General features: G+C 65.6%; 1 protein-coding gene across 2 annotated transcripts in view; it reads right to left on the bottom strand.

The window, feature by feature from the left end:
* Positions 1-712: 712 nt before the first annotated feature.
* The window catches only part of CDH4 (cadherin 4), a 504,369-nt gene continuing 478,846 nt past the window's right edge, over positions 713-26,235 (bottom strand). For both annotated transcript variants that reach the window (XM_025470591.3, XM_049100352.1), the window contains exons 8-16: positions 23,668-23,805; positions 14,821-15,006; positions 8,348-8,601; positions 7,861-8,003; positions 3,875-4,108; positions 2,794-3,027; positions 2,269-2,408; positions 1,646-1,810; positions 713-1,229 (exon numbers count right to left, since the gene is read on the bottom strand). In XM_025470591.3, the coding sequence (XP_025326376.1) occupies positions 1,023-1,229; positions 1,646-1,810; positions 2,269-2,408; positions 2,794-3,027; positions 3,875-4,108; positions 7,861-8,003; positions 8,348-8,601; positions 14,821-15,006; positions 23,668-23,805 (1,701 nt within the window). In that variant the 3' untranslated portion in view covers positions 713-1,022. The remainder of the gene's footprint in view (positions 1,230-1,645; positions 1,811-2,268; positions 2,409-2,793; positions 3,028-3,874; positions 4,109-7,860; positions 8,004-8,347; positions 8,602-14,820; positions 15,007-23,667; positions 23,806-26,235) is intronic.

Below are 26,235 nucleotides of genomic sequence, written 5' to 3'. Positions count from 1 at the left end.
CTGTCTCTCGGGCAGGCCTCGTGGTTGGGGGGCCAAAGGGCAGAGATGGTGAGTGTCGGGGAAGCCCCCTGGAGCCCCACTGCCACCTGTGCACGGTGTCGGGAGCCGGGGCAGCCAGAAACTCGGTGCGAGCCGAGGGCGCACACGTGCCTTTGGTAGATGGGCTGGGCCCGCCCCGGGGGCTCTCCTGGCCTGTCCCCCCACTGCCCCCTGCCTGCCCCCTGCCTGCCCCCTGCCTGCCCCTGACCTGCGCCCGACCTGCCCCCTGCCTGCCCCCGACCTGCCCCCGGCCTGCCCCCTGCCTGCCCCCTGCCTGCCCCCGACCTGCCCCCGACCTGCCCCCTGCCGGCCCCCGGCCTGCCCCCTGCCTCGGGGGGGGGGGGGGGGGGGCGCCAAAGGCCCAGGAAACCCTGACCGTGTCCAGCAAAGCTTGAGGACTCAGATGGGCTTTTGGGGTTTGAACCCCAACGATTTCTTTGTCAATTTTGTTAAGCAAATCACCCACTGTTTTTCTTAATAAAAGACCCAAAAAAGAAAGAGAGAGGGAGAGAGAGAGAGAGAGAGAGAGAGAGAGAGAGAGAGAGAGAGACAGGTTCTCCCCGATTCCTTAATTGGCGCCTTCAGAGCTGGGGCTAGCTGGGGTCGGGGGCGCTCAGGACTGGGGTTGGGGGGACGTACGTGGTCTGTCTGCTTGCTTTTCGTCACTCCTGAGTTTGAGGGAATCTGATACATGTACCAAAAGGCACTTTCATTTTTTTTTTTTTTTTTTTTTAAAAACAGTGCTTCTGTTCTAAGAAATTCAAGTTAAGACAGAGTGCCTCTCGCTGCTCTCCGTGCTAGCCAGCTACTGCGGCGGGTGGCGCGCCGCGGGGCGAGAAGGGCTCATGCCAGACAGCTCACTGTTGGGGGGGCTGGGGCGGGGAGGGACCCCCTAACACACCACTAAGTGACACGGCCGCGGGGAGTCGGGGAGCCCGGCGCCTCCCGCAGTCCCGCTCCGCCGGCGCCCGGGGCCAGGCCGCTCAGTCCTCCTCGCCGCCGCCGTACATATCCGCCAGCTTCTTGAACCTGGGCCCCCAGTCGTTCAGGTAGTCGTAGTCCTGGTCCCCGGAGCTGGACGAGTTCAGGGAGCTGACGGAGCCTGCGGTGGAGCCGCTGCCCTCGTAGTCGAAGACCAGCAGGGAGTCGTAGGGGGGCGCCGTGGGGTCGTTGTCCGCGGCGCGCAGGCCCTGGGGTCAGAGGCGCAGGGTTAGGCCCAGGAGGGGAGCTGGGGAAGCGGCCGGGAGGGGACGTCGCTGGGCCCTGCACACAGTAGGTGCTCCGCAAGCGCTCCCTGCGGTTGACTGAGGGGCCGTCAGGGAACCGGGGGAGGGGGGGTCGGGGTCTATGACCAGGGGCTGAGGTGCCCATGTGGCCCAACAGCAGAGCGGGGCCGCGGCAGGTGCACAGGACGGTCCACAGCCCGTGTCCCTGCAATGGGGGGTGAGCCCGAGGACCAGGACCTGGACGTCTGATGTCATCGTGTCCACTGACCCCACGACACCTGCTGTGTGCCCGGAGGCCCCCGCGCCCTGGCCCCCTGCTTCTGCTCGCACCGGCGCTGACCCCCCGCCCCCACCCGGCCTTGCGCCCCTGGAGCACGCACCTCGCTGATGAAGTCCCCGATGTCCCCCGGGTGGGGCACCACGGGCCTGACCGGGTACTGGGGCTCGGCGCCCACGGGCCGCTCATCCACCCGCCGCACTCCCGGGGCTTTGCTCAGCACGTGCTCCATGGCCTCGGGCTGCTGCAGCTGGCTCAGGTCGTAGTCCTGGGCGCGAGAGGCGGGCCGTGGGGGCCGTCACCGGGGGCCCAGATGCCTGAGGTCCCAGCTGTTGCCGCACTGCTCTGCCCCCCCACTCTGCCCCCCGCTCCCCAGGTCCTCCCAGTCCTGCCCCCCGGGCTGCCCTCATGGTCTGGGGCTCCGCACCTGGGACCCCGGCAGCTCCTGTGCACATGCCTTGGTTTCCCTGGGAGAGCCTGGGGCTGGGGTCACTGTCACCGTGCTCCGGGGGGGCACGAGCACGTGGTGGAAGGAGCTGCCCGAGGCCCCTGATGGCGACGCGACCCGGGTGCAGCCAGGCAGCTCCCTGGAGCTCCCCCAGGGCGCCCCGTGCACGGCCGTCTGGTCACCTAGCGGCCCCCGGGGGGTGCGAGGCTGCGGGCTGGGTCCTGGGCTGAGGGCAGAGAGCGGCCCTGACGCTGGCGGACGCTGGAGCGGAGCCTCACCTGGTCCTCCTCACCGCCGCCCTCCTCGTCGTACTTGAGGATGTTGTCACGAACGTCGTCCTCGGGGTCGATGAGCAGCTGCTTGGTGTGGCGCTCCTTCTCCCTGCGCTTCATCCACACGACGAACAGCAGGACCATGGCTGCGGGGGCGGGGCCGCACCGTGAGCGGGGTGTGGGTGCGCGTGGGCACGGGTCTGCGAGTGTGTGGGCATGGTTCTGTGTGCGTGGGCACGGGTCTGTGTATGTCGGCACAGGTCTGTGTGCGTGGGCACGGGTGTGTACGCATGGGCATGGGTCAGTGCATATGTGGGCACAGTTCTGCATGGAAGGGCACGGGTGTGTGTGCGTGGGCACGGGTCTGCGTGTGCCGGCATGGGTCTGTGTGCATGGGCATGGGTCTGCATGTGCCGGCATGGGTCTGTGTGCGTGGGCACGGGTGTGCGCATGTGGGCATGGGTGTATGCGCATGGGCACGGGTCTTTGCGTGGGGGCACGGGTCTGCACGCGTGGCTCAGCTATACTCACTGAGCAGGATGACGATGCAGATGAGGATCGCCACGATGGCGCTGGTGCCCAGGCCGGCCGCCGCCACGGCGCCGATGGTGGTGCAGTCCCCGTTCTCATCGCACGGGCACACCTTGACCTTGATGATGGACGTGTTGGACAGCGGGGGATTCCCAGAGTCGGTGACGGTGATGGGGACATCGTACATCCCAGCCTCCAAGTACAGGATGCGCAAGCTCAGCTGGGCGTAGTCACCTGGTGCGGGGTGACAGGACAGGCTGCCTTCAGTCTGCAGCCAGCACCCCGTTAGAGCGGGACGTCCGAAGGGGACGACGGAGTCTGACAGCATGACAATCTAAAGTACCTGTTTGGTTCATATACACGTGCACACGCGCTCAGGCACACGCACGCGCACATGCACGCCAGACCACTCCATAAAGTGAGGAGACACTGGTGATTCCAGAAGGAGCAATTGCAACATGTTGAAGAAATTGTTTCCTTAATATATAAAGAGTTCTACCAAATCAATTAGAAAAAGACCTTCTCAAAGATAAACAGGCAAGGGCATGGCACAGGCAATTCACAGAAGAACCGCAAACGGCCAATAAATAAATGGGGAAAAAAATGCGCATGGTTGAGAGATGTGAATGGAAACCATGATTTTGGCTAAAACACTGGAAAAATGCTTTTTTTTAAAAATGACATTCAGTGTTGGTGAGGGCTTGGGTCACAGGTGTGCTCCTGTACCCCCAGACACGCGAGGCACTGGCGTGACCTTTCTAGGTGCATCCTCACAGTGCTAGGAAACTGTAGGACCTGGAGGCCCTTTCATACAACAGGCCCGCACCTAGAGGAGAGAGATGGGCCGGGGCCCCACCCATGGGGCCGGGCGCAGGGCGCGGGGACTACGGGTGAGCTCGTTACAGCGGCGGGACCGGGACTGTCCTCAAGGCCCCTCAGGGGACAGTCCCCAGGGGCTCCGGTGGGGGGACGGCCCGTCTCCACTGCTCGCTCTCCCACGGGTCCCGGCTTGTGGGCTGCGCCCCAGATGTGTCCACACCCCAGACGTGTCCAGTTGTCCCGGTGCCCGGGGCGGGCTCACCGTTTAAGCGGGTGATGGTCCAGTTCTTCCGCACGGCGGCGGGCACGAAGGGCAGCTCGAAGACGTAGGGGCCGATGTTGGGGTCGACGTCGGCGTCGGCCGCGGTGATGTTGATGGCATTCAGGCCGGGCCTCTCGCAGATCTGCGCCTCCTTGGGCAGCAGCTCAGGGGCGTTGTCGTTGATGTCGATTAGGTAGATCTGCAGCGTCCCGGTGCCACTGGCCGGGGGGATCCCTGTGGGACAGATGCAGGTGACCCTACAGGGCTGCTCTGTGTGCCCCACGGCCACGGGCACACGATGACACGCAGCAGGCCAACGCCAGCCCCAGGGCCCCGGGGACAGATGACAGGTCTGCACGGGACACACCACGGCCATGGCCCCCAAGAGTCCCGGACCTGCACCAACACCCACCGTCAGACACATGGCCACTCAGCTGCACACAGGACACGGCCTCAGATGTGCAGCCGCCACCAGACCCACAGCTGTGAGTGGGCACACGCATGCACATACACACAGGCATAGGTACATGCACATGCACGCACAGGCATAGACACACATGCACACACATGCACGCACACACACAGGCATAGACACATGCACACACATGCACAGGCATAGACACTTGCACACACATGCACGTACACACAGGAATAGGCATACACACGCACATACACATACACAGACACGCATGCACACGGGGGCATACACACAGGAATAGACACACATACACATGCATGCACATGCACACACACACAGACACACACGCACAGGCATAGACACACGCACACACATGCATGCACACAGGCACACAGGCAGATGCACACGCACGCACAGGCATGCACACACAGGTGCACACACATGCATGTGTACAAGACACATGCACACATGGAGGCATGCACACATGCACATGCACATATATGCGCACACAGGCATAGACACACAAACATGCACCAAGGCGCACACGCACACACACACAGAGGCATAGACACACGAACATGAATGCACAGGCATGCACACACAGGTGCACATGGATGGATGCACATGCACACAGACAGAGATATGCACACACATGGGGGCATACACACATGCACACGCACACATATGCATGCACACACAGGCATAGACACATGCACATGCACGCACAGGCACACACACAGGTGCAGACACACACATACATGCACACACATGGGGACATGCACACAGACACACATGCATGTACACACAGGCATAGACACATATGCACATGCACAGAGGTGGACATGCACGCACATGCACATAAAGAGGCATACACACAGGCATAGACACACACGCACATGCAACATAAGCATGCACATGCACATAGGTGCACACACACATGCAGACACACAGACACATGCACACATGGGCATGCATACATGTACACACATGCACACACAATACACATGGGCACACACATGCACACACAGGCACACAGGTGTACACACACATACACACATGCATGCATGTGCACACACCCATGTACATAGGCGCAGACACGTACACACACGTGCACACACATGCCCGCATACACAGGCACACACATATACACAGACATGCACACCCATGCACACCCACATAGCACCCATGTGCACATACACACCCCTACACAGGCATGCACAGACGCACACACATGTACATATACAGCACCCATGTGCATACACCCCCACAATGCACACATGCACATACACACACAGCCGCCCCCACATAGAGCACTCACATGGAGCTGTACTGGTGCACAGCTACAGAAGATGGTGCCCACCATGCCCAGCACTAGGCACCCACACCCCTGCCCTGTGGGGCCGGCACCCACTTCCCCGTCTCTCCATAGCCCGCGACCCTGTCCACGCCCCCGTGTCTCCCTGGCCCCACCCTGCAGGCGCCTGAGGCCAGGAGCCCTGAGCCACATGCGGACCCTGGGTGCCTCCCCAGCCCAGCGAGCGGGCCTCCGGGGCTCCCGGCCTGCAGGCCTCGGTGCGGACCTGCTCTGCACACCCAGAGCACCCCAGGGCCCCGTCGGTTCCCTGAGCCCCCAGGTCTGGCCCAGGGCCGCGTGCACGTGGGTGCGTGCGACACAGATGCCCCAGGCTTGGGGTCAGAGATCTTCCGGCTGCAGTACCCCTTGGTGGCAAAGCCGAGGCAGGCACCTATGACATATGGCCCAGCATGTGTCTTCACGGTCTCAGGAACCCATGAGAGCACCGGGCCAGGGCGCAGCTGGGCCTGGCCATGGAGGCCGCTATGGCGTGGGTGCCGGCCAGCACGGTGGGGGGGACCAGGGACCCCACAGCCTGCATGCACCCTGCTCACAGTCTCGCCGTCCTCTCGGCTTTCTGCTGCGTCGGCCCCGGGTTTGTTCAAAACCACCTCCTAACGCAGCCTCTTGAGCTCCCCACAACCAGGGCCGGTGCACCTCACGGCCACAGCCAGGCCTCGGCTTTTCTGGGTCCCGTAGGTCAGGGAAGGCAGGGAGGAGGCTGGCGGGTGGTTACCGGGCCCCGGCTTTCATTGCCGCAGAACGAGCCTTTGTGCAAGGGCTCCGCTTGCTCCGGGGCCTGGGCTGCACCCCTGACCTAGAACCCGCCTGAGCGGACCTCCACAGGTCGGCCTCAGGGCCTTTGCGCGGGCTGCTTCCAAACTCTGGGTCTCCTCTCTGCGCTGTTTCCCCCTGGCTTGTTCCCTCTGGTCCGCAGTCAGCTCCCCAGGAGCACAGCTGCAAATGCCGGCCCCTCCCTCCCTCGCCCTGCTTTGTTTTCTTCCAGAACCTACTCCCTGAAAGTGTCTGGTGGACTTGTTTCTCATTCATCTCACTGGGGCAAGAGATTGCTGAGCTGTCCCCCAATATCCATTCCCCCCTTTTGACGTTGATAGAAGAACCGGAGCCCCTAGATTTTATCTGAGGTCACCCTGCCCAGCTGTTGGGCCGCATTTCCCAACCTCCCTTGCAGTGAAATGTGGCTCCTGGCCGACGGCTCCCAGGGCTCTGAGGACACCGGCGCACCTAATCCTCGCAGCTGCAGGAGAGAGGGGGGCTCATCCCCATTCTACAGAGGAGGAAACCGAGGCACGGAGTGGTCAGGTCTCTTCCCACCCCTCAGTGGTGCTGGCACTGATCCCTGGCTCTAGAATCCTCCTTCTCCCTCACTGCCTCTCCCCTCCTGTGCAGAGTGGGCTGGGTACGGGGCTGGGGGCCTCGCCGCCTCCTGGGTCCCTGGGTCCAGGGAGCGGTGGCCTCGGGGCTGGGAGTCCAGTGCCCGGCCGTGAGGCACTGTCTGCCTCCCTTGAAGGCCCCAGTGCCTCTGCCCAGCCCGCCTCACCCCTGCCGGGGTCACCTTCACCCTGCGACCCCAGCTCCTGGGGCTCCTCATCCTGGCTCGGGCGGGGGGTCTCACCATCACCGTCTGCCAGCCCCAGGGCTCCGGCTGCCGTGTGCGGCTTCGCACGGTGCCTGCCCGACTCTGAGCCCCACGGGGCCCCTGCTCCCTGAGGGCTGCGAGGGCCTGGACAGTGGGTGCTCGGAGCCCCGGGGCCGGCACCCCAGGGGCTGCTTGGGGGAGGCCCGCCCCCACCTATCCTGGCCTGTAGTCGGCACGACCGGGCCGTTCTGCCAAAGCGTGAGTGTCATTCAGCTGCCCTCAGTCTACCCCATGGGAACTCAGAAACTGCTCAGGTCATGTTCCACCGAGACCAGGCTGGACGCAGCTTGGCCCCCTGCTGCTGGCCCGGCTCCCCCGGTGCCCACGAGGGCGCCCCGCGGGAGAGCGGAGGGGTGTGTATCTGCCTGGAGGCGGCGATGAGCTGAGCCCCGGATGCAGAGAGGGGGCGGCCTGGGGGCACTGGGGGACGAGGGGCAGCTCGCGGCACTGCACAGGGCACCTGGCACCGCAGGGGCCTTCCAGCCTCGCCCCTCCACCTTCTCCAGTGCTGGGCGGGCCCCCCACCCACAGTCACCCCCTGGAGCGGGGCGCACCGTTGTCAGCTGCCAGGAAGGTGGCCTCATAGACGTTGTTCTTGATGTAGAGGGACTCGCGGTCCAGGACGGCTGCCGTGGTGATCTGACCGTTGGTGGCGTTAATGTGCAGCCAGTTGGCTGGGTCCGACAGCTTCGAGTATCTGAGGAGGGAGGAGGTGAGGAGGTGAAGGGAGGGTGGCCCGAGCCCCAGCCCCGCCCCTGGTCCCCCAGCCTGCATGGACGCCGGGGAGCTTCCCCCCAGCCCAGTACGGGGTCCTGGGTCCCGAAAGCTTTCTCCACCTTCTGGGGTGGAGCCCCTGGCAACGCTGGAGAGACGACATGGGTCGGGGACACCGCTGAGAGCTCACCAGAGACCCTCCGGGTTGCAGGGTTCACTGGGCGCTAGGCGGCTCCTCCGTATGGGCAGCGAGGGAGCCCGGGGGGGGAGGCCCCTTCCGAGGCCCAAGGGCGGGGCGTGGGGGGAGGTCGTGCTCTGCGGACCCACCTCACGGCCTGCTGCATGAAGCGGTCAGGGTCCACGGCCGAGAACGTGGTCAGCACGGTGCCGCTGGGCACGCCCTCCTCCAGGCGGATCAGCTTGTGGTTCGAGGGGAAGTAGGGCGCCTCGTTGACGTCCACGACTGAGATGGTCACCCCTGCCGTGGACTGGAAGGACATCTGGATCCCACTGGCCAGGGGCGCCTGGTTGGACACCATCACAGTCAGCATGAACGCTCGGTTCAGCTCGTAGTCGACCGCCTGCAACGAGAGGCCCAAGGGGGTGAGCTGGCGCAGGTGCCTGGGGGCCGGCTCGGGGGCGGTGGCCGTGGCTGCCTGGTGTGCACCTGCCTCCCCGGTCCCCTCCTGCTCCTGCCACCCGGCTCCGTGCCCAGGACACCGGTCCCAAGGGAAGCCGTGTGCAGACTGCTTCGTCTCTGGCTTCCTGTGGGGTAAAGGCCCCCCCCAACGTGCCTTCCCATCATGCCAGGGCCTGGCCGTAGCCGGGCTCCTGGGGGCCCCAGCTCCTGGGGGGCAGCCGTTCACGGCCCGAGCTCTCAGCAGATCGAGGCCTCCAGGGCTGTTTGTTGAGGGTGCCCTCCTGGGTGCAGCGGGCCTTCTCTCCTGTTGTGTTAACCCCCAGCCCCTGTTTCTGGTAATTTGTCACGGCGGCCCCAGGACACTCAGACACCGGCCTGTGGGCGCTCTTCCCCTGCACGTGGCTCCTGCACTAACGTGATCCCCTGCTACACCCTCTTGGGGTGCCAGGACCCCGAATGACAAACGCTACAACAGTTCTATGGTCTGCGGTGCTCCCCACACTCTGGGGAGGGAGGGAAGTTGCACGGAGGCACTTGGGGCCCTGAGATGCGGAGCCACACGTAGCGACTCAAAGACCAGGCTGCCACACACGCAAGGGAACTTCTGCGCAGGAAGGTTCCCGGCGGGATCGCTGTGTCCTCCTGGAGGATGCGCACAGGAGACAGCCCCGAAGCCCAGGGCGGCTGGAAGTTTGCAGCTGTGACGACAGAAAGGGCGGGGAAGACCCACTGAGCGAGGTGCACAGACCTCCAGGATCTGCCGATGAGCGGTAGATACGCAGCGTGCGGCCTTCAGTGTAGAGGGACAGGAACCGGAATTTGTATTTGTTCCTATTTGCAGAGAGGAAGACCAAGACCACACGAGCGAACCAGAAAACGCGTGAGGATGGTCCCCTGCCTGCAGAGGGGCGGCACGGGGTGGGGGGCAGGGCTGCGGCACGGAGCTGTGACTCACGTCACAAATAAAATTATATATATGTAACGTGACCTCTGAAAACCGCAGGCAAACTGGAGTAAAGGGAGACTATGTACCAGCTGGCAGCATGACTCCCCGGAGCAGAGCGATTTCAGGTGCCCAGCGCAGCGTCTAGATGGCAGTTCCTGATGGGATCGATTTTAAGGACAACGGTCGTTGCACAGAAGCCTTAAGCTCCCTTGGTCTTCGCACGGTTGGTCATGACTTGGGCTCGTTATTCTGAGCGCCCTTTTATGCATGTTGCAGGGAAAAGTGAATCAGCGCTTGTGACACGTGGTTCCGAAGTCAGATTTTTCAGTGTAAGAGGAAGGAGACAGAAGTATGGAGTCACTGAATTTAAGTAAAAATCCTCCGCTGTTAGGTTAGAATGAAATGGCCGTTTGAATCAGTGGAAGACACGGGGAGACAGTGAGGATGGGCAGTGCTGGGGGGGGAGCCTCCCTGCTTCCCTCGGGGGCCGAGGGGCCGGCCACATGGAGGGCGGCGGTGCCCATGGGGGCTCCGATGTGAGGCAGGCGCCTCCCCCGGTTGGGCCACAGTGCACGGAAGCGCTCGGGAACAGGCTGGTGGCGGAAGGACCCAGGAAGGACCCCGGGACCGGCCGGGGCGGGGTCGGGGGGTGGGTGGGCTCCCACTCGCCGGGGGCAAGGTCGGCAACGACAGCGGCTGACTAAGCACACCCGATACGGATACGTACAAATCCGTGCAGTCTTAACGGTACCGAGGACGTGGAAACACACCCACACACCCACACACGCTCATGAGTTTGCTTATTGCTCTGGTGGAACGATCGATGGCCTCCAAAGACATCGGGTCCAAACATCTGGCATTTGTGACCGTGTCGCCCTCCGGGGCACGGGGGCTTTGTGAGCCTGATGGTCGGGGTCTTGCAGCGGGAGATGGCCCGGGATGACCCAGGTGGCCCAAAATATCACGGGGGGACCTTCGGGGTGGCAGCAGGCAGCGTGGCCGTCCCGAAGCCTCCGTCCGCCTTTGCTGCTGGACTCTGTGCGAGGTCCCTGTTCCGACGAGGTGGCTTGGAGCCACACAACCTCGCTGTCTTACGGCTCCGGAGGTTGGAGGTCATAAGTCAGCGTCCCTGGGCTGAGGTCCCCAGGGCAGGGCTGGCCTCTCGCAGCTCCTCGAGGCAACCTGCACTCTCGGCCCCCCCGCCCCCCCCGGAGCAGCAGCGCAGCGCCCTGCGGTCCCTCTATGACCTCCACGCCCCGCTCACAGGCACGCCGGGGGGCTCCTGTCGACGAGGGGACGCCCTTTTGTGCTAAGTCTAGCCCAGGAATGACAATCTGAGGAGCACCACCTCGTGCTCACTCACAAAGGACGTTGCGTGGCCAAGGATCACGGTTAGACGAGGAACCAGCAGGTGGAGGCTGGGGGGCCGCGCAGGTGCAGCTACAAGCATCACGCTGCGGCCGGGAAAGGCCGACTGCGGGGGGACGACGGGAACAGGCTGCACCCCGGAGCCCACCCGTCGGGTGCAGGTGACCGGAGCGGGACCACCGGGCACCATGGGCTTTGCGACGTGACCCAGCCTCAGCCGCGAGCTCCTCCCCACGGACGGGCCCCCGCAGATCTAAATCCCAGGTTGCCGGCAGCGCGGGAGGGAGAACGAGGAACAAGAACCCGCGAGGAAGTGGTCGGACGGCGCGGCACGTGGGGCCTTGCATCGGCCAGCTGGCCCGGCGTCCATGCAGGCCAATGGTGGGTGGAATGTTCTAGGCCATGAGAGATTCAAGACATGTTATAACCAAATGCATGGCGGGGGGTGGGGGTGGGGACCCTGTTCAGATCCAGATCTGAAAAGCCACAGCAGAGTCACTTTTGGGAAAATTAAGGGAAAGTGAAGACAGACTCGAACTGGAGAACGCGAAGGGAAGCCGGCTGCCTTGTCAGGCGTGTGCAGGTGTGACGGGCGTGGGCGTGGACGCAAAGCCTACTTCTGAGGGTGACGCATCCCGACCTCGGGAGTTACAAACCTCTCTGAGTGAGATCGGCGATGAGGCGGTGGGGGGCAAGCGAGGGCCCGACTGCGGGGCCGGGAGAGACCAGTCCCGGCATGTCGGGGCGCCCGGAGATCTTCGCCATGAACAGAAGAGCGCCAGGGTCAGGAGCCTGTGCTCGCGGCTGGCGGCGCCTCCGCTGACCCGACCCAAGCCAGCCCCCCCGGGTCCCCCAGCGGCTCAGCCTTTGACTCAGGGAGCATTAGAAATCCTACACCTGGGGGTGCCCGGGGGGCCCCCCAGGGTTCCGGTGGCAATCCTGGGGTCCTGGGATCGAGTCCCACATCGGGGCCCCTGCTCGGCGGGAAGCCTGCTTCTCCCTCTCCGTCTGCTGCTCCCCCTGCTTGTGCATGCTCTCATATTCTCTCTCAAATAAAGAAAAATCTTAAAAAAAAAAAAAAGTATCTTACGCCTGGTGCATCAAACCCTTGCCTTCTCAGCTCCCGCTGCAGGTGAGCAGTAGATCCGAAAAGGGCTTTGAAAGCTAAATCAGAGCAGAGGCGGGGGCCAGGGGTTCTGGAAGCCCGAAGCTGGCCCTTCGAGAGGGTCTGGAGGCCAATACCCTCCAGAGAGGGCGGCTCTGGGCTGAGCCCCATCGTCCTCTCCAGGCGGGATGTCCTTGTCTGCCGGGGGGCAGGGTGGTCCCCGCAGGCCCTTGGAGCCCTGCCATGAGATACCATGTCCTTCGGTGGCACACGCCCTGTCGCTCTGATGCCTTCCGCTGCCCCGCCGGCCCCTTGAGGAGGCGTTGGTGCCATTGTGGGTCAGCCTGGGGCAGGCAGGGGGACGCGACACCTCCCTTGTCCACCCCCGAGGCCCGTCACCTAGCCCGATGCCGGGTGCAGCTCAGGCGCATCTGTGGGGGGCCACGCACCCAGATTCCGCCCCGGCAGGACCCTCAATGGCCTTGCGGGCAGGGGTCGGATGAGGCTCCCAGTGCAGAATAACCTGGAAGCCCTCACCTGAGAGATACGGCCCAGGGCTTCTGCCCCCCGGTGCGGACTGCTTCCTCCGTCCCAGGCTCTGGACGGTTCCAGACCCACAGGGTGCACCCCCCGCACCCACGCGGAGTCCAGCAGCTGCCAATGGCTCCAGCCCCTCCGCCAGGACCCTCGGACAGTCTGGGAGGGGCTGCGCCATTTCAGTGGTTTCATAAAACTGTGGTGGTTTTGTCTCTGAACAAACCACCCAAAGGAAGAAATCTCTCTCCCTGTTTACTGGTTCACGTCCCTGGGGGACATGAAGAGCATCGCGTGTCATGCATTAAGATCGTGTCACCAGCCTGAGTGCGAATGCCTTCCAGAAAGACTATTATGGCCGATAAACGTCCATAGGAGGGTGAAATAAAACATATTTGTAATGGAGAAATCGATAGGTAATTTGGCCCACCAGTTTCAATTAGACTGGCTGGATGTACTGCTGGGGCTCGGCCTGGCTGCCTCCCCAGACCGGCAAGGACCCTCTCCTGAGAGGCCGGGAGCTGGGCCTGTGGCCTGAGGGGAAGCTGCCCGGCGTGGGGCGCGCGGGGGGCACAGGGGGAGGGGCGGGGGGCAGGCGCTTCCGTGCCCTGCTGCTCGGGGAGCTGTTGCCTGCAGGCCCGGGGGCTGGTGGAGGGAGGGCCCGTGGGGGCTGCACCCTGGGCCCCTGCCCCCCGGCCTTCCTGCCCCCCCGGCCCTGCTTCAGCGTCTGGGCAGAGCTCGCCCACTGCCTCTGCAAGCCTTACAGCTGGGCGGGTTGGGGAGGGGAGAGCAGAAGGGGCCAGTTCTTGGCTTTTCCGCTTCAAAAGGGGAGGTCTGGGTGTAGGCAGGAGAACAGGGCTGATTGGTCTGAGCCTGCGGTTTCCTCATTGGAGGAGATTGTGGGAAGAGGCAGAGGGGGCTCCCGAGGACGCTGGCGACGGTGACAGGTGCCCAGTGGGGCTGGGGGTCTGTGGGCAGAGGTGCTGTGGCCCAGCTCGGCTGCAGCCCGGGAGGAGGCAGGATGAGCCAGGGGGGCGGGGGCTGCGGGGGGCAGCGCAGGGGCGGGAAGGCCCCCCAGGCCACTGGGCCCTGCCTGGGCCACACGCCACAGTGGGGGCCTGCGCGATGGCCGGACGCCGGCTGACCACGCGCCTCTCCTCCACGGGGCCGGAATGGTCCTCGCATTGCCGGGCGCGGTCCGGACCCTCCACCTGCAGGGCCCGCTGCCCCGGGAGCCACAGACCTGGGCGTCGGGCCCCGGGAGCGGCCTGGAGAGGGGGCTGGCCCGCGCCGGCCGTGAGTGAGCCAGGAGCCAGCGGGAATCCAGAACGGCCCCCCGAACCCCGCGCGGCGGATCGCGCCTCCCACGCCCGTCCCGGCCGCCCCCCTGCAGAGAATGCCGGAAAGCACCGCGTCTCCACCGGACGATGCAAAATTAACCTGGAAATGCTAAGATGAGGCCTCTGCCTTAAACAGACTTTAAGTGGAGAGTTTGGAGAAAGGCGCCGTGTGCAAATAATAAGAAAAAAAAAGGAAAAATGGGGAACGTGTGGCGCCAGCTGAGGATCGTGCCAGGGCACGCGGTCCAGGCTCGGGGGGACGGCGCCGCTGCCTCTGCTCTCAGCCCGGAGGTTGTAAAACCCAGTTTTAAATTCACAGAGAGTGGGATTCACCTGTGATTCGTGACAGGTTCACAGAGCCCTGTCTCCACCGCCACGCCGGGGAGGTCGGGGTCCCCCAAGCCCCTCAGCGGCCCCTCGTCATCGCGCCTGCATCCCCCGCACGCATCTTGAGCCGCATCCGTAATCGCGACACCGCGTCCAGGGCAGGACCGCACGGGGAGGCGGAGGCACAGGCCTTCCTGCTGCTCCGGGAAACAGGCCGACTCCTCAGGTGTTAGAGGCAAGGTGCGCGGCGTTAGGGGCCGTGGCCCTTCCCGGCTGGGCGGCCTTACCCGGGAACGCAGGTGGTCTACCCCTGCTCGAGCACGGCATCGGCCCTCCGGGTGGCGGGAGGGCGCAGCTCAGGCCGCCGAGTCCCTGGGGGCCCCGCGGCCAGGTCCCCGCGGCGCCTGCCCCTGGCACGAGCGGGTGGGAGCCGCCCTTTGGCCCTGAGCGTCGGGGTGGCTCGCGCTTACCCGGGCATCGCTTCTGCTCTGTGATGGGGGCGAAGTCACGGCGGCCGGCGGGGAGCGGGGGCGTACCCACCTTCACCACGGTGACCATGCCCTCGTTGGTGACGGGGTCCGTGCGGATGCTGAAGTGTCCTGAGGGGTCCCCGCTGATGATCCTGTAGAAGGCATTCCAGTTGGGCGAGTGGGGCTGGTCCCGGTCCATCACCGTGAGGTTCGCGACCACCACCTCCACCTGGTTTTCGGGCACCTCCCCCGAGTACTGCGGACATAAGGACAGACAGTGCTCAGAACGTGCGAGGAAGCCCGGGGAGGTCGGGAGGGGCTCTCTACCTGCCCCCGGGGGGCCCCGCCTCCCGCCGCCCCTGCACCCCGGGTTCCCACGGGGCCCATTCCCTGGGCACGCGGGCACCTGCAGAGGGCTGTGCTCCCCCAGCAGGCCCGCGGCTGCATGCTGCACCCACCCACCGCCTCCAGACCGACCTCCCCTGCACGTGTGGACACACACACACGTGCACGCACCCGGCCCCCCTCCTAAACCCCCTCACGCCTCTCCCTCCCTGGCCCTGGAGGCCAGAGCAACAGCCGGGACGCACGAGAGACCGTAGGCTACACTCGCGGGGCGGGAGCTAGGCGGTGGTGCATGGAGAGTCCTGTCTGCGGTCCCGCCACCCTGAGGTCCCGCCACGCGCTGGGGTCAGCGGCTGCAGACAGGGGGTGACCCAACACCGAGCCTTTGCTACTGCGAGCCCCTCCCGTCAGAGTGTGGTCCTCGTGGCTGAGACGCCGTGTGCGTGTCCGTGTGCGGCGCTGCCAGAAACCCGAGCACCCCTCCGGGTGAGAATCCCGCCCAGGGCCGCCGCCCGCCCCCCCCCCCCCCCCCCGTGTGTGGCCTGCACAGAAGGCCCGGACTTGGTCAATGCTCTGCTCTCACTGTCTTGAAACTTGTTTTTTTTTTTTTTTTAGGATTTAATTTATTTGACAGACAGTGAAGGAGAGAGAGCGCACAAGCAGGGGGAGCGGCAGGCAGAGGGACGGGAGAGGCAGGCTCCCCGCTGCCCTGCTGTCCCTTGAGCCCTCCTGGAGACCCGCCTCCTGCTGGGGCCCACCTGCCCGGGCCCTCCCCGCCTGCCGCACCAGGGCCATTCCCTCTGCTGGGGCATCACATATCCCCATAGCAGGAGGCCGGTGCCACTCAGGGGCTGTGCGACCTGTGCTGAATGAGAATTGGTTTTGTCATCCACAAAATGGGCACAGCATGTCCCCAAGGGCCTGGGGATGGAGCACAATGCACACAAAGCTCCCGGCACGTGTCAGGGCTTCTGTGAGGGACACACAGGGCCTGGCCAGGCTCCCGGCCCCAGAGCACAGCTTCCTGGCCGCAGAGGGAGGGACAAGCCCGGCCAGGGCCCAGCTCGCCATGAGTGACAAAGCCACGTCCCCCGGCAGGTGAGCCTGTCCAGGCGGCCTCAGGTCTGGCCTGGCCTCAAGCAGCTGTGCGACCTTTGGGGGTTCCTAAGCCTCTCTGGGCCTGTTTCCTCAGCTGAAGGCCCGGGCCAGGGGCGCCTGCGTCCACCTCCCCGGACGGCAGGAGGAGGCGGCCAGCAGTGCGTGAGCTTGCTCCAGACTCCTTGGGAATTCGGGGTGTGTGTGACCAGGATCACTATCCTTGGTCCTGGGGCTGCAGCACCCCCGACTCTCAGCGGCTTGGGGGGAACGCAGGCCAGCACAGGTGCTGGCCCCCTCCAGGGCCAAGTTCAGGGCGTCGCCTGTTTTGTTAATAAACTGATTGGCACACAGCCATGTCCTCATTTATATCTTATCTGTGGCGGGGTTGAGTGAGTGTGACAGGGAGTGGATGGTGCCAGACGTGAAAATAATTCCTACACGCCCTTTACAGGCAAGCCTGGATCCCTGCTCCAGACCCCTGTACTCGCCCCCTGCAGGAATTCAGAAACGGACCTGTGGCTTAGTCCTGGTGCCCGCTGTCCCGGCCTAGGTGTGCCCACACCTGCTTGAAGGTGTTGGGTGGGGTGGGGGTGCCATGCACACCTGAGACTGCAGCCAGCCCAGAGGAAGCACAGCTCAGGGAGGCTCCTGGTGGCCGCTGGCGCCTGGATCCAGCTGTGCCTGAGCTCAGGACTGCAGCCAGCCCAGGGGAAGCACGGCTTAGGGAGGCTCCTGGTGGCCACTGGTGCCTGGATCCAGCTGTGCCTGAAGTCCGTGTTTAGTTTCCAGCTCCTGAGACATGAAGAGTTTTCTTTCTAAGTTGCCACGGTCAGTTTGTGCATATCTGTTAGGCTGCCTGCCTGAATTCCCTTTATTTTCCAGAACTTGCTTTCTCAGCCTCCCGTACAGCCACAAGCTGGTCAGGTGACCTCGGGCCTGCTGGTCAGCAGTGAGGCAGAGGCCTTGTGCTTTGGCGCCTGCAGGTGGCCGCGCCCCGCCCGGCACGGGACAAGGGGCTCTGGTCCTTACGCCGGGTCCCGGCGACAGGAGGGGTGCCCCATGAGCCTCCGTGCCGACACACGTGGCCTCAGGCTTCGTGACCACTCACATCCTCTGGCAGCGTCACCCTTGGATTAGACGACGGGGTGGGTCCCAGGGTTGCTGCGTGAGCGCTGAGCCTCGGGTGGGCCTCCGAGGGGCTCCGGCCCGGGCTGCTGGGCACCTCCACCCAGTCTGGCCACCCCGGAGCTTCACGGCGCAGGGGAGACCTGTGGGTCCCGGAGCCCAACCTTTGCAGGCTCCGGATGAAGTTATTCCAAGCGTCTGTTTTAATTCATGCGAGTTTAATAAAGGTTCACAAAGAAGGGTCTTAAGCTGATAAATCTGGCTTAGGATTTTCTTATTAACTTTCCCTTGGCCATAATGAGTTTTTAATTTAATTTTTTCAGACCTTCAGGCACAGGGTGAGCCTCGCTCATGCCTCCCGGGAGGCAAAGGCAGATATTGGCAGAAGATGGAATTTTAAGGTCGTTGGAACGGAGTGCCTCGCCTAGATGGAGGTCCCGAATTCAAATGTCGCCCCGTCCTGAGGGACAGGGATTTCATCCAGCACAAACCCAGCTCCAAGGCCCAAATCCAGGGCTCCCGGGGGAAGGTCACATTAGCATAGAGGAGGATTAGGGTGAGAACAGCGAAGCCCAAGCAGGATCCAGGAGGACAAGAATGACAGCCTGTCCATGCGCGGGACCGCGGGTCCTCCGGGCGCCCTCGCCATGCACCTCGAGTGACGCCGTGACCTCTGAGGCTGCGCTTCTGTTTCTGTTCTGAGCAAGCCTACCCATGCTTGGGCCGGAGGACCTGAGCCTCCCTAGCCGCCCTCGGGGTGGGCAGCCCCTCCCCTTGGCCCGAGGCCACTGCGCGGGTGGGGGCATCTCACTGGGGGGGGGGGCGCCCTCCCTGACCGGGAGCCCAGGGCTCATCGCTGTCCTTAGCAGAGGGGGAGTCGGCCCGGGGTCCGTCTGGCCGGGGTGTTGGCTGTGCCTCTGTGGGGCCCGGAGCCAGAGGGGCTTCCGGGGGCTGCAGGGGCGCCTGGGGAGGGGTCCCCACGGAACCTCACTGGGGACATGCCAGCGCCGTGCCTTCGAGCGTCCGTGGCTGCTGTGGGAAAGTGCGTGGATGCGCCTCTGCACATTGAGGGGTTTTGCTTCTTGAAATTGAACTTTCCTGTCCAGTGAACCAATGACGATTTCTTCTGGGTTCTGAGTTCAGGGTCAGAATCGGATTGGAGGGTCCGTGTCGAACCAGGAGCCATGTCTAGGAGGGGTCTTCCTTGACCCTGCATGTCACGGGGGAGGGACTGAGGTCTGGGGGCCCCTCTGGAGCCAGCCAGCCCGCGGAGCTGTCACCAGAGAGGGGAGAGGACACACGGGGAAGGGCTCCTTCCAGGGACAGCCCGGGGGAAGGACCCAGCAATCAGCTGAAGATAGATCTCGGACTCCCCCCACCCCTCAGCGTTTCGGTTTAAAGACGGGGTTTGTTGGCCGGTCCTAGCACGGTCGGGCCGCGGGTTCAAGCAGCCGGCCTCCGCCCGAGGACGAACATGCTGCGGACCTAACCGCCCCCAGCGGCACAGCGACAGCCACGCTCCTTGTCTCCTTGCCAAGCCTCCTGTGCTCCGGTCCCCGGCTCCCAGCCTGCCTGCAGGTGTGCACCCGTCGGCAGGTGCCCCCAGCTCCAGGGGACGAGGCCGAGGCACAGGGACTCGCCTGAGGTCGGCACCTGGCCGGGGAGGAGCCGGGGCCCGCCTCTGCGTGCAGCTTGGCCGGCGGGGGGCCAGAGGGTCGGGGGACGGTCATCTGTGGGACATGGACACCGGGCTGGCAGGAAGGGCTCAGGGTCCACGTGACGGGATGTGACGTGAGGCGGGCCAGGCGCTCTGGCCTGCACCTCCTCGCTGCTCAGAGCTGTTTCGATGCGTTACTGCAGAGGGTGGCGCCGGGGGCCCGAGCACAGTTAAGGGCGAGGCGTTCGTTCCAGTTTTGAGATGCCGGTTACTTCGTCTCCGGAACTCAGGCTGAGTCAAAATCTCCCCCCGGGTCCATGGGTGTCAGTGGAAGAGCCGAGCAAGTGGGACTGCCCGGGCCTGGGCCAGAGGCGCCAGCAGCCAGGGTAGGAGCCGCCCGGGGCCGCCACCAGCCAGGCCCAGAGCCGCGGCCGCCTCTCCACCCGGCCAGACAGGCAGCCCCAAGGACGCAACTTCAAGTGTTACCCCAAGAAAAACCATAAAACCGTGGGGGTGCCAGCCCCACAGGCCCAGGGCTCCCGGGTCACAGCCCCGCCTCCGGCAAATCGGTTCAGCGCCTCCGAGGGTGACGGGTTCGCCGCGGGGGCTGAGCTTGCCGTGGGTCAGCGTAGCCTCCGCGCCCGCTCGTGGTCCTCCCGTCCACCCCAGGGAGCCCACGGTCGTTCTCCTTCGGTTTGGGACATTTACTTGAATGTTAATTTAACTAAAACAAATTTCTTAACAGATAATTTTATCCATGCCTCCTCGGGATGGGGCGCGGGCCGAGCCGTCAAAGTGGGCGGTGGAGGGGAGCGCGTCGCATCGCTACAGCCTCAGCGAAGACGCTGGACCTGATGGCTCCTGCCCTCCCCCCCAGATGAGGAGGCTGCGCTCAGATCGGACCATTTGGCAATTTGGCTGTGCGCCCCTCGCCCGAAGTCCGAGCGGGGGCAGGACCCCAGGGGTGCGGAGGCCTGAGCACAGGCCCCTGCGCGCCCGGGGTGGAGGGCTGGCTACCGTCGAGGCCCGCGGAGCACAGCACGGCATCGTACGGGCACCGATGCTCACGGAGAGCAGAGGATGCTCCTGACGTCACCCTGGGACCGAATGACACTTGAGGGGGGTCCAGCCATCGGCCCACGGGCACACAGCGAGGAGGGACCAAGGCGGGGTCCGTGAGGGGCTTCCTGACTCCAGGAGACGCTCGCGTGGGCGTGTGAGGGCCCGGGGTCCCAGGACAAGGCCCACCGGAGGCCCCGGGGGCAGAGTGCACGTCGCGTCCCGGGCCCGCGCCCCCAGCCCGAGAGTGCAAGTGGGCGGCCCCTCGGTGGCTGCGGAGGACCCCGCGAGCGGCCCAGGCAAGGGGAAAACAACTTTTAATTAACGTGTAAGAATAGGAACCGGATCATGCAAATCCCCTCATCTCCTCAGCTTCTGCTGATTGTTCCTGATTAGGCTTTGGTAAAAATAGCCGGGCTGTGAGCAGGGATGTGGCCAGCGTGCCCCCTGCCCCCCGGGGGGAACCCATGACCGTGGCCCAGTCACCCGGGGGCGAGACGGAGACCGGTCCCACCCCAGCGGCCATGGGTCCGACGTCAGGATCCATCCGCGGGGCCACAGCCGCCCCCAGCCTTCGCCCGCGGGCTCTTCTGACCTGGGCCGCTCCAGGCCGGGAGGCCGCCCCAGGCAGAGGGGCAGCGGCACGTCCCGGGGGCCAGGCTGTGCCCGCCACCGGCTGCGGGGCAGGAATCCGCCCCAGGGCGCCCTCCCAGCCACCTTCGGGGTCCGATGCTCCTCCCCAGGATCCCCGTGTGGCTCCCGCGGCGCCCACGTCTCAGGGGTGTGTGTGCATCGGGGTTGCCCACCCCCTCATGCTTCACACAGCCCTCCGGTCCTCGCTCCGTCGTGGGCCCTCCCAGGATGGGCGTTTCTGGGGGACCCACGGGTGTTTTTGGGGTGGCTGCCATGCAGAAGGGAAGACGGCGTTCAGACTCAGAGCGCAAGTGTCACCGCTGGACGGGGGCTGGGACGGGGGGCGGGAGAGGCCCCCTGCAGGCCCCCCCTGTGGGAGCAGGGGTCGGGCAGCCCGGGCCCCTTGCTGGGGCTGCAGAAGGGAAGGTGCCCCCCCCCAGAAGGGGAGAGAAGACACCCTCAGGGTCTGCAAGGTCAGCCGTGAGGCACAATGGTGGGGTCCGAGCAGGCCGTCTGGGTTAGACTCTATGTGGCCTGGGGCCCCCGGAACTCGCCTCCTGGGCCTCCATTGTCTCTGGTGGACAAAGGGGCAGTGGCCACGTCAGGGAAGACCTCTTAGGAAATGCACAGAAGCCTCTAGACGCGAGGGCCACGCCGCACACAGCTCCCTGCCACGGTGAGCGGCGTTCCGCAGGCGCCGCGGCCCACAGAACGGGGACTGGTCTCATTCTCGCTCTGGCAACGTCCCCGTGGGCTTGACGTTACTCCAACAGGCGCTGAAGACGATCCCAGGGCCGCTCAGGATGTGCGGATGTGGCAAGTCTCCCTGACACTCAGGGTATAGAGCGTCAGCGCCCGGTGGGGCAGAGGTGACCGGCAGGGCCGGGCTCAGTCCTCCACCTTGTCAGGTCACCACGGTGCCTCGCACCAGGAAGCACATCCTTTAGTCCCACCAGGGACGATCGGCTTGGTCTCCATGGTGACAGCGGGGGTCCCGAGGCTGTTTCCCGGGGGTCCTGGGGGTCCTGGGGTCCGGAGGGCCGCGGCCGCTGCCACACCTCCCCAGACAACTAGCATTTACAGGCTGGAACCAGGACCAGAACGTGAGCCTGGGTGACCTCTCGCCCGGGCACCTGCCGTGGGCCATCCGAGACCCTCACTCAGCCGGTGGGTTCTGAGGATCCTCAGGTGCCCCCCGCCCTGCCCCACAACCGCCAGGTGCTGGCCTGGTCCCGGCTCCAGTCCTCACGTTGCCCACGGGACGTGTCCTGCGCTGGTGCTCACCCGGGAGCGCGGCCCTCCTGCACCAGCACAGGCCGGCGTGTCCTAGGGACATCTGTCATCATAGGGAGAGGCGCAGGGGGAAGCAGGAAGGGCGGCCGGGGCTGCTGGGCCAGTGTGGGTGAGGCCCTGCTGGGGCCCGGGGCCTGGGCACCACTCTCCTCCCAGCTCCCTAGGGGGCTGCCTCACCGCGTCCAACCACCTGGGCTCCTTGGCCCAGGAGTGCAAGTGGGAGCGGCCGCCCCGCGCCCCTCACCAGGTGGGGCCCCTGCACGCCATCCGCCGTCTGCCCGCTAGATGGCGCCCTGTCCTCACGGGCGAGGTCGGGCTGGGGGCCGTGGGGGGGCGGGCTGCAGGGCGCAGGGGTGCAGGGGGTGGGATCTGGGGTCTCTGATTCTGGGACAGGAGCACTCGGGGCGTGGAGGCACGGGGGTGCAGGACGGGGGCACGCTCGGACGCCGGGGTGGGGCGACCCCAGGACTCTGGCCTGTGAGGTGCCTGCCTGGGCTGAGGGCTCTGGGGAGGAGGAGGGGGGCTCCTCTCCCTCTCCCCACCTCCCTCCTCCCCGCCCCCTGCTTGCTGCAGAATCAGCCAGGCTTCTGGGGTTCAATCCAGCTGCTCCCACTTAGGGGCTGGCCCAGTGGGTTTGGGCTGGGACTTGGCCTCTCTGAGCCTCAGCCTTTGCCACATCGCGGGCCCTGACCCTCACAGGGGGCGGGGGGCTTACGGCCTGGCAGGGGCGCTCCCCAGCGTGCCCTGTGATGTGCCTATTGCTGTCACATCCTCGTCCCCTTGGCCCCGCAGTGGCCTGGACCTCGGGGGGCGGCTCCGAGAGGCCGTCGGGAGATCCACGGGGCAGCTGCAACCTGCCAGCGGCGCCCTGGGAGCCCTCGCTGACCCCCCCCTTCTCCCGCCCTAGCCCTTTCACCCGCTGCACTAGAGGGTGGGCACCTGCAGGGAGGGCCGTGCCCCCAGCTGTCGGCACCCCCGAGGCCTGGGGGAGGCATCACGGGAGGGTGCCCGGTGCTGAGAGCGGAGAGAGCAGAGGCCGGCCCTGCAGGCCGTGGGGCGGCCCCGAGGGGCCATCGAGCATGTGGACGCTGAATGCGGAGGGACCTCGTGGCGGTGACGCTCTGCTGCAATCTGTGGCCCCAGGGCTCTGCCGCTAGGACGTTCCCTGTGGGGGGGGCACCCATGCCTCGGGTTCTAGACTCGTCCCCAAAGGGACTCGGGCCCTCGGTGGGGAGCAGCCTGGGGGGCTGGCAGCCAGCAGCCAAGCCTGGGGGAAGGGCTCGCAGCGTGTTCCCGGCCTCCAGGCTGCGCTCTGCTGTGGAGGGGAGCTCAGCTGCGCCTGCAGGGACGGCCTGCCCCGGGCGGGGCCCCACCTGGGCATCCCCAAGCAGGCCCCCCCCCCCCCCCGCGCACACGACCATGCATCCCTCCAACAGTGACTGAGCCCCAGTAGCACCGCATTCAGGGAGTGTGCAGCCCACCCTGTCCTGGGCGCCTCTGAGGCGTCCCCGTCCCTCTGTGTGGCGCCTCCTCGAGCCGGATAGGGGCACCTGCTGCCGCCGCCCCCACCCCGAGGCCACCCCCTCCGGCCTCCCCCTGCTGCAGACACCTGGGGGCCCCCCAGCCTCCTGCTGCCTGGACCGCGGCGGCACCGCCCTCTGCCCAGCTCCCTCCGAGGGCAGCCCGCTGCCGGGGCGCGACACTCACCGTGCTGGCGGTGAACTCCGGCGGGTTGTCGTTCACGTCGGTCACCGTGATGATGGCCGTGGCCGTGTTGGACAGGCCGTAGTTGAGATTCCCCTCCATGTCTGTGGCCTGAACGATGACCGTGTACTGCTGGACTTTCTGGGAGGGACGGGGTGGGAAGGACACACGTCAGTCTGGGGCTGGGATTACGGGCTTCTTCACCCACATGCGCTCCCCGAGGCGGCGTTAGCGGCTGTGGTCCGGTCCCCGCGGGTGGGAGGGGCTGCGGGGCCCCCAGGAGCTCTCGGCATCCCCGTCCCCCGGGCTGGAAGGACGGTCCCTTCCCGTGCTTCCCGCACACGCCTGGCTGCGTCCACGTCAGGGCCCGGCCTCGGGGCTGCAGGGCTGTGTGGGGCCGAGCCTGAAGGGAGGGCACCGTGCTGCGGGGGTTTGGCAAACCAGGATGAACCCCTTGAGACAGGGACGACCCCACGGACGGGCCAGCCCCCTGCGCTGCCCCAGACGTTCTCCGCTCCCGTGGAGTGACGTCGCTGACTCAGACAGGCCGACGCACGGCGAGCTTGTCCACCGAGGCCCCCGGTGCCCCGTGCGGCGCCCGGACACCTGCAGGCGGCTCAGGGTCTCTGAGGGGCTGTGGAGTCCCCGGATCCCGCGCGTGCGGACGGCGGTCGGCCGGTCAACCCCGGGCCGCGGGCCAAGCTGACGTCTGGAGCCGTGTCCGCCTGCGGCAGAGCTCCCGCGGCCCTAAAGCCCGAAACCTGTTCCGTGTGGCCCGTCACCGGCCCTGGGCCCGACGCTGGGCAGGTGGCTCCAGGCAGGCTGGGGGGGGAGGGGGGATGCTGCAAGCTCCTCGGGGAGCCGGGGCGGGGGGAGCCGGGGAGCCTTCCGCGGGAGTGGGGGTGCGGCCCGGCGGCCACGGGGGTGGGACCAGAGCTTGGGCAGCCTGCCTGGGCCCGGCCGGGGGGTGGGGGGGACTAGGGCTCGGGGGCCTCCCGCCTCCACTCGTTCTGTCCCACCCGTGCGGGGCGGTGGTCGAGGGTGGGCGGGGGTCACCCGGTCCCCGCTGTGACAGGCCGTGTGCTGGGCTCCAGCCGAGGGCTTGTGCGCCGGTTGCTCCCGCAGCTTAAGGGAACTGAGTAAAACAGCTGTGAAAGTGGGGAGGACCCAGGAGACATGGAAAAAATAATGGAAAGAGCTTGCGTCTGTCTGCTTGGGTGCAGCGTCGGGTTTCAGGTTTTCTCTCAGAAGATTAGCCTTTACCTTCTTCCTCTGTCATCCCTCTGCCCACACACCCACCCATCCCTCTCCTCACCCCTCCCCTCATCCGGCCCTCTGTCCCTCCCCGCCCCATCCTCCGCCTCCCCCGCCCCCCTCCATCCCTCCATCCGCCCCTCTAACACCCCGCCCATCCCTCTGTCCCCCCATCCATCCCTCCATCCCCCCACCCATCTCTCTGTCCCCCGCCCATCCCTCCATCCCTCCGTTCCCTTCCCATCCCTCTGTCCCCTCATCCATCCTTCCGTCCCCCTGCCTATCCCTCTGTCCCTCTGTCCCCTCATCCATCCTTCCGTCCCCCTGCCTATCCCTCTGTCCCTCTGTCCCCTCATCCATCCTTCCGTCCCCCTGCCTATCCCTCTGTCCCTCTGTCCCCCTATCCATCCCTGCATCCCCCCACCCATTCCTCCACCCACCCACCTATCTGGCCTCCCTCTCTCCTCCCCTCCCCTACGTGGCTGCTCCTCAAGCACATTCCCACGCAGGGCAGCTGAGGGCCATTCTGTCTGTCCCCTCACGGGCAGGCCGACCCCTTCCACAGTGGAATGCCAGTCCCCCCGCCCCCCCCCCCGCCCCTGGCTCTCCCTCCCACACCTGCTCTTCCCTGGACTCTGCTTTTCTTCTCAGCGTCCGCGTGGCCTGCCTGCTCGCTGCCTGCTGATGCCCCACAGGCAGGGCCCCCAGAGCCCAGGGCGTCACGCTCGCCCCTCTCTCTGCCGTCCAGAACGTGACTCAGGGGCAGTGTCACCCTCCTCGGGCACAGGGGGTGACTGTCTATGGGCACAGCTCTGAGCCACAGGCACTTGCACTCTCTTTCCAGATGTGCCGAGCATTGGCCCGGGTTGAGGACAGTGGCGGGGATGGGGCGCGGTGTGGATGGCTCCATCCTGCAGGAGCTGGGCACAGGACGGGGGTGGACACTGGGGACGCCCCTCAGGCTGACCCACCCACAGGCCCAGCCACGGAGGCGTCTCTGGAGCCGCCAGAGGACAGCACAGCAGGCACAAGGGGGAGCGGGTGTCTGGGATGGGTCGGCGTTGGCTCTGCAGGCCTGAGGGGCCCACGGCCGGGCACCCACACGGCTCAGCCTCCATGGCTGCAGCCCCGAGGTGGAGGCCCCAGACCGTCAGACTGCATTTCCGTGCTGTGATGACAGTGGTGGGGGCTGCCCCAGGAGCCTCCTAAGGGCCTTGGTGGGGCCCCTTCCTGGTGCTGCTGGAGGGAACCCGGGTGTCGCGACGCCCCTGCCCCTGTGCCCACCTTGCTCCAGGCCCATGGCAGGGCCCCACTCGG

The sequence above is a fragment of the Canis lupus genome, chromosome 24 (assembly GCF_003254725.2).
Source record: "Canis lupus dingo isolate Sandy chromosome 24, ASM325472v2, whole genome shotgun sequence".
Taxonomy (NCBI): Eukaryota; Metazoa; Chordata; class Mammalia; order Carnivora; family Canidae; genus Canis; species Canis lupus.
Note: the sequence above shows the minus strand (reverse complement) of the source record. Positions and strands in the feature narration are given on the sequence as shown.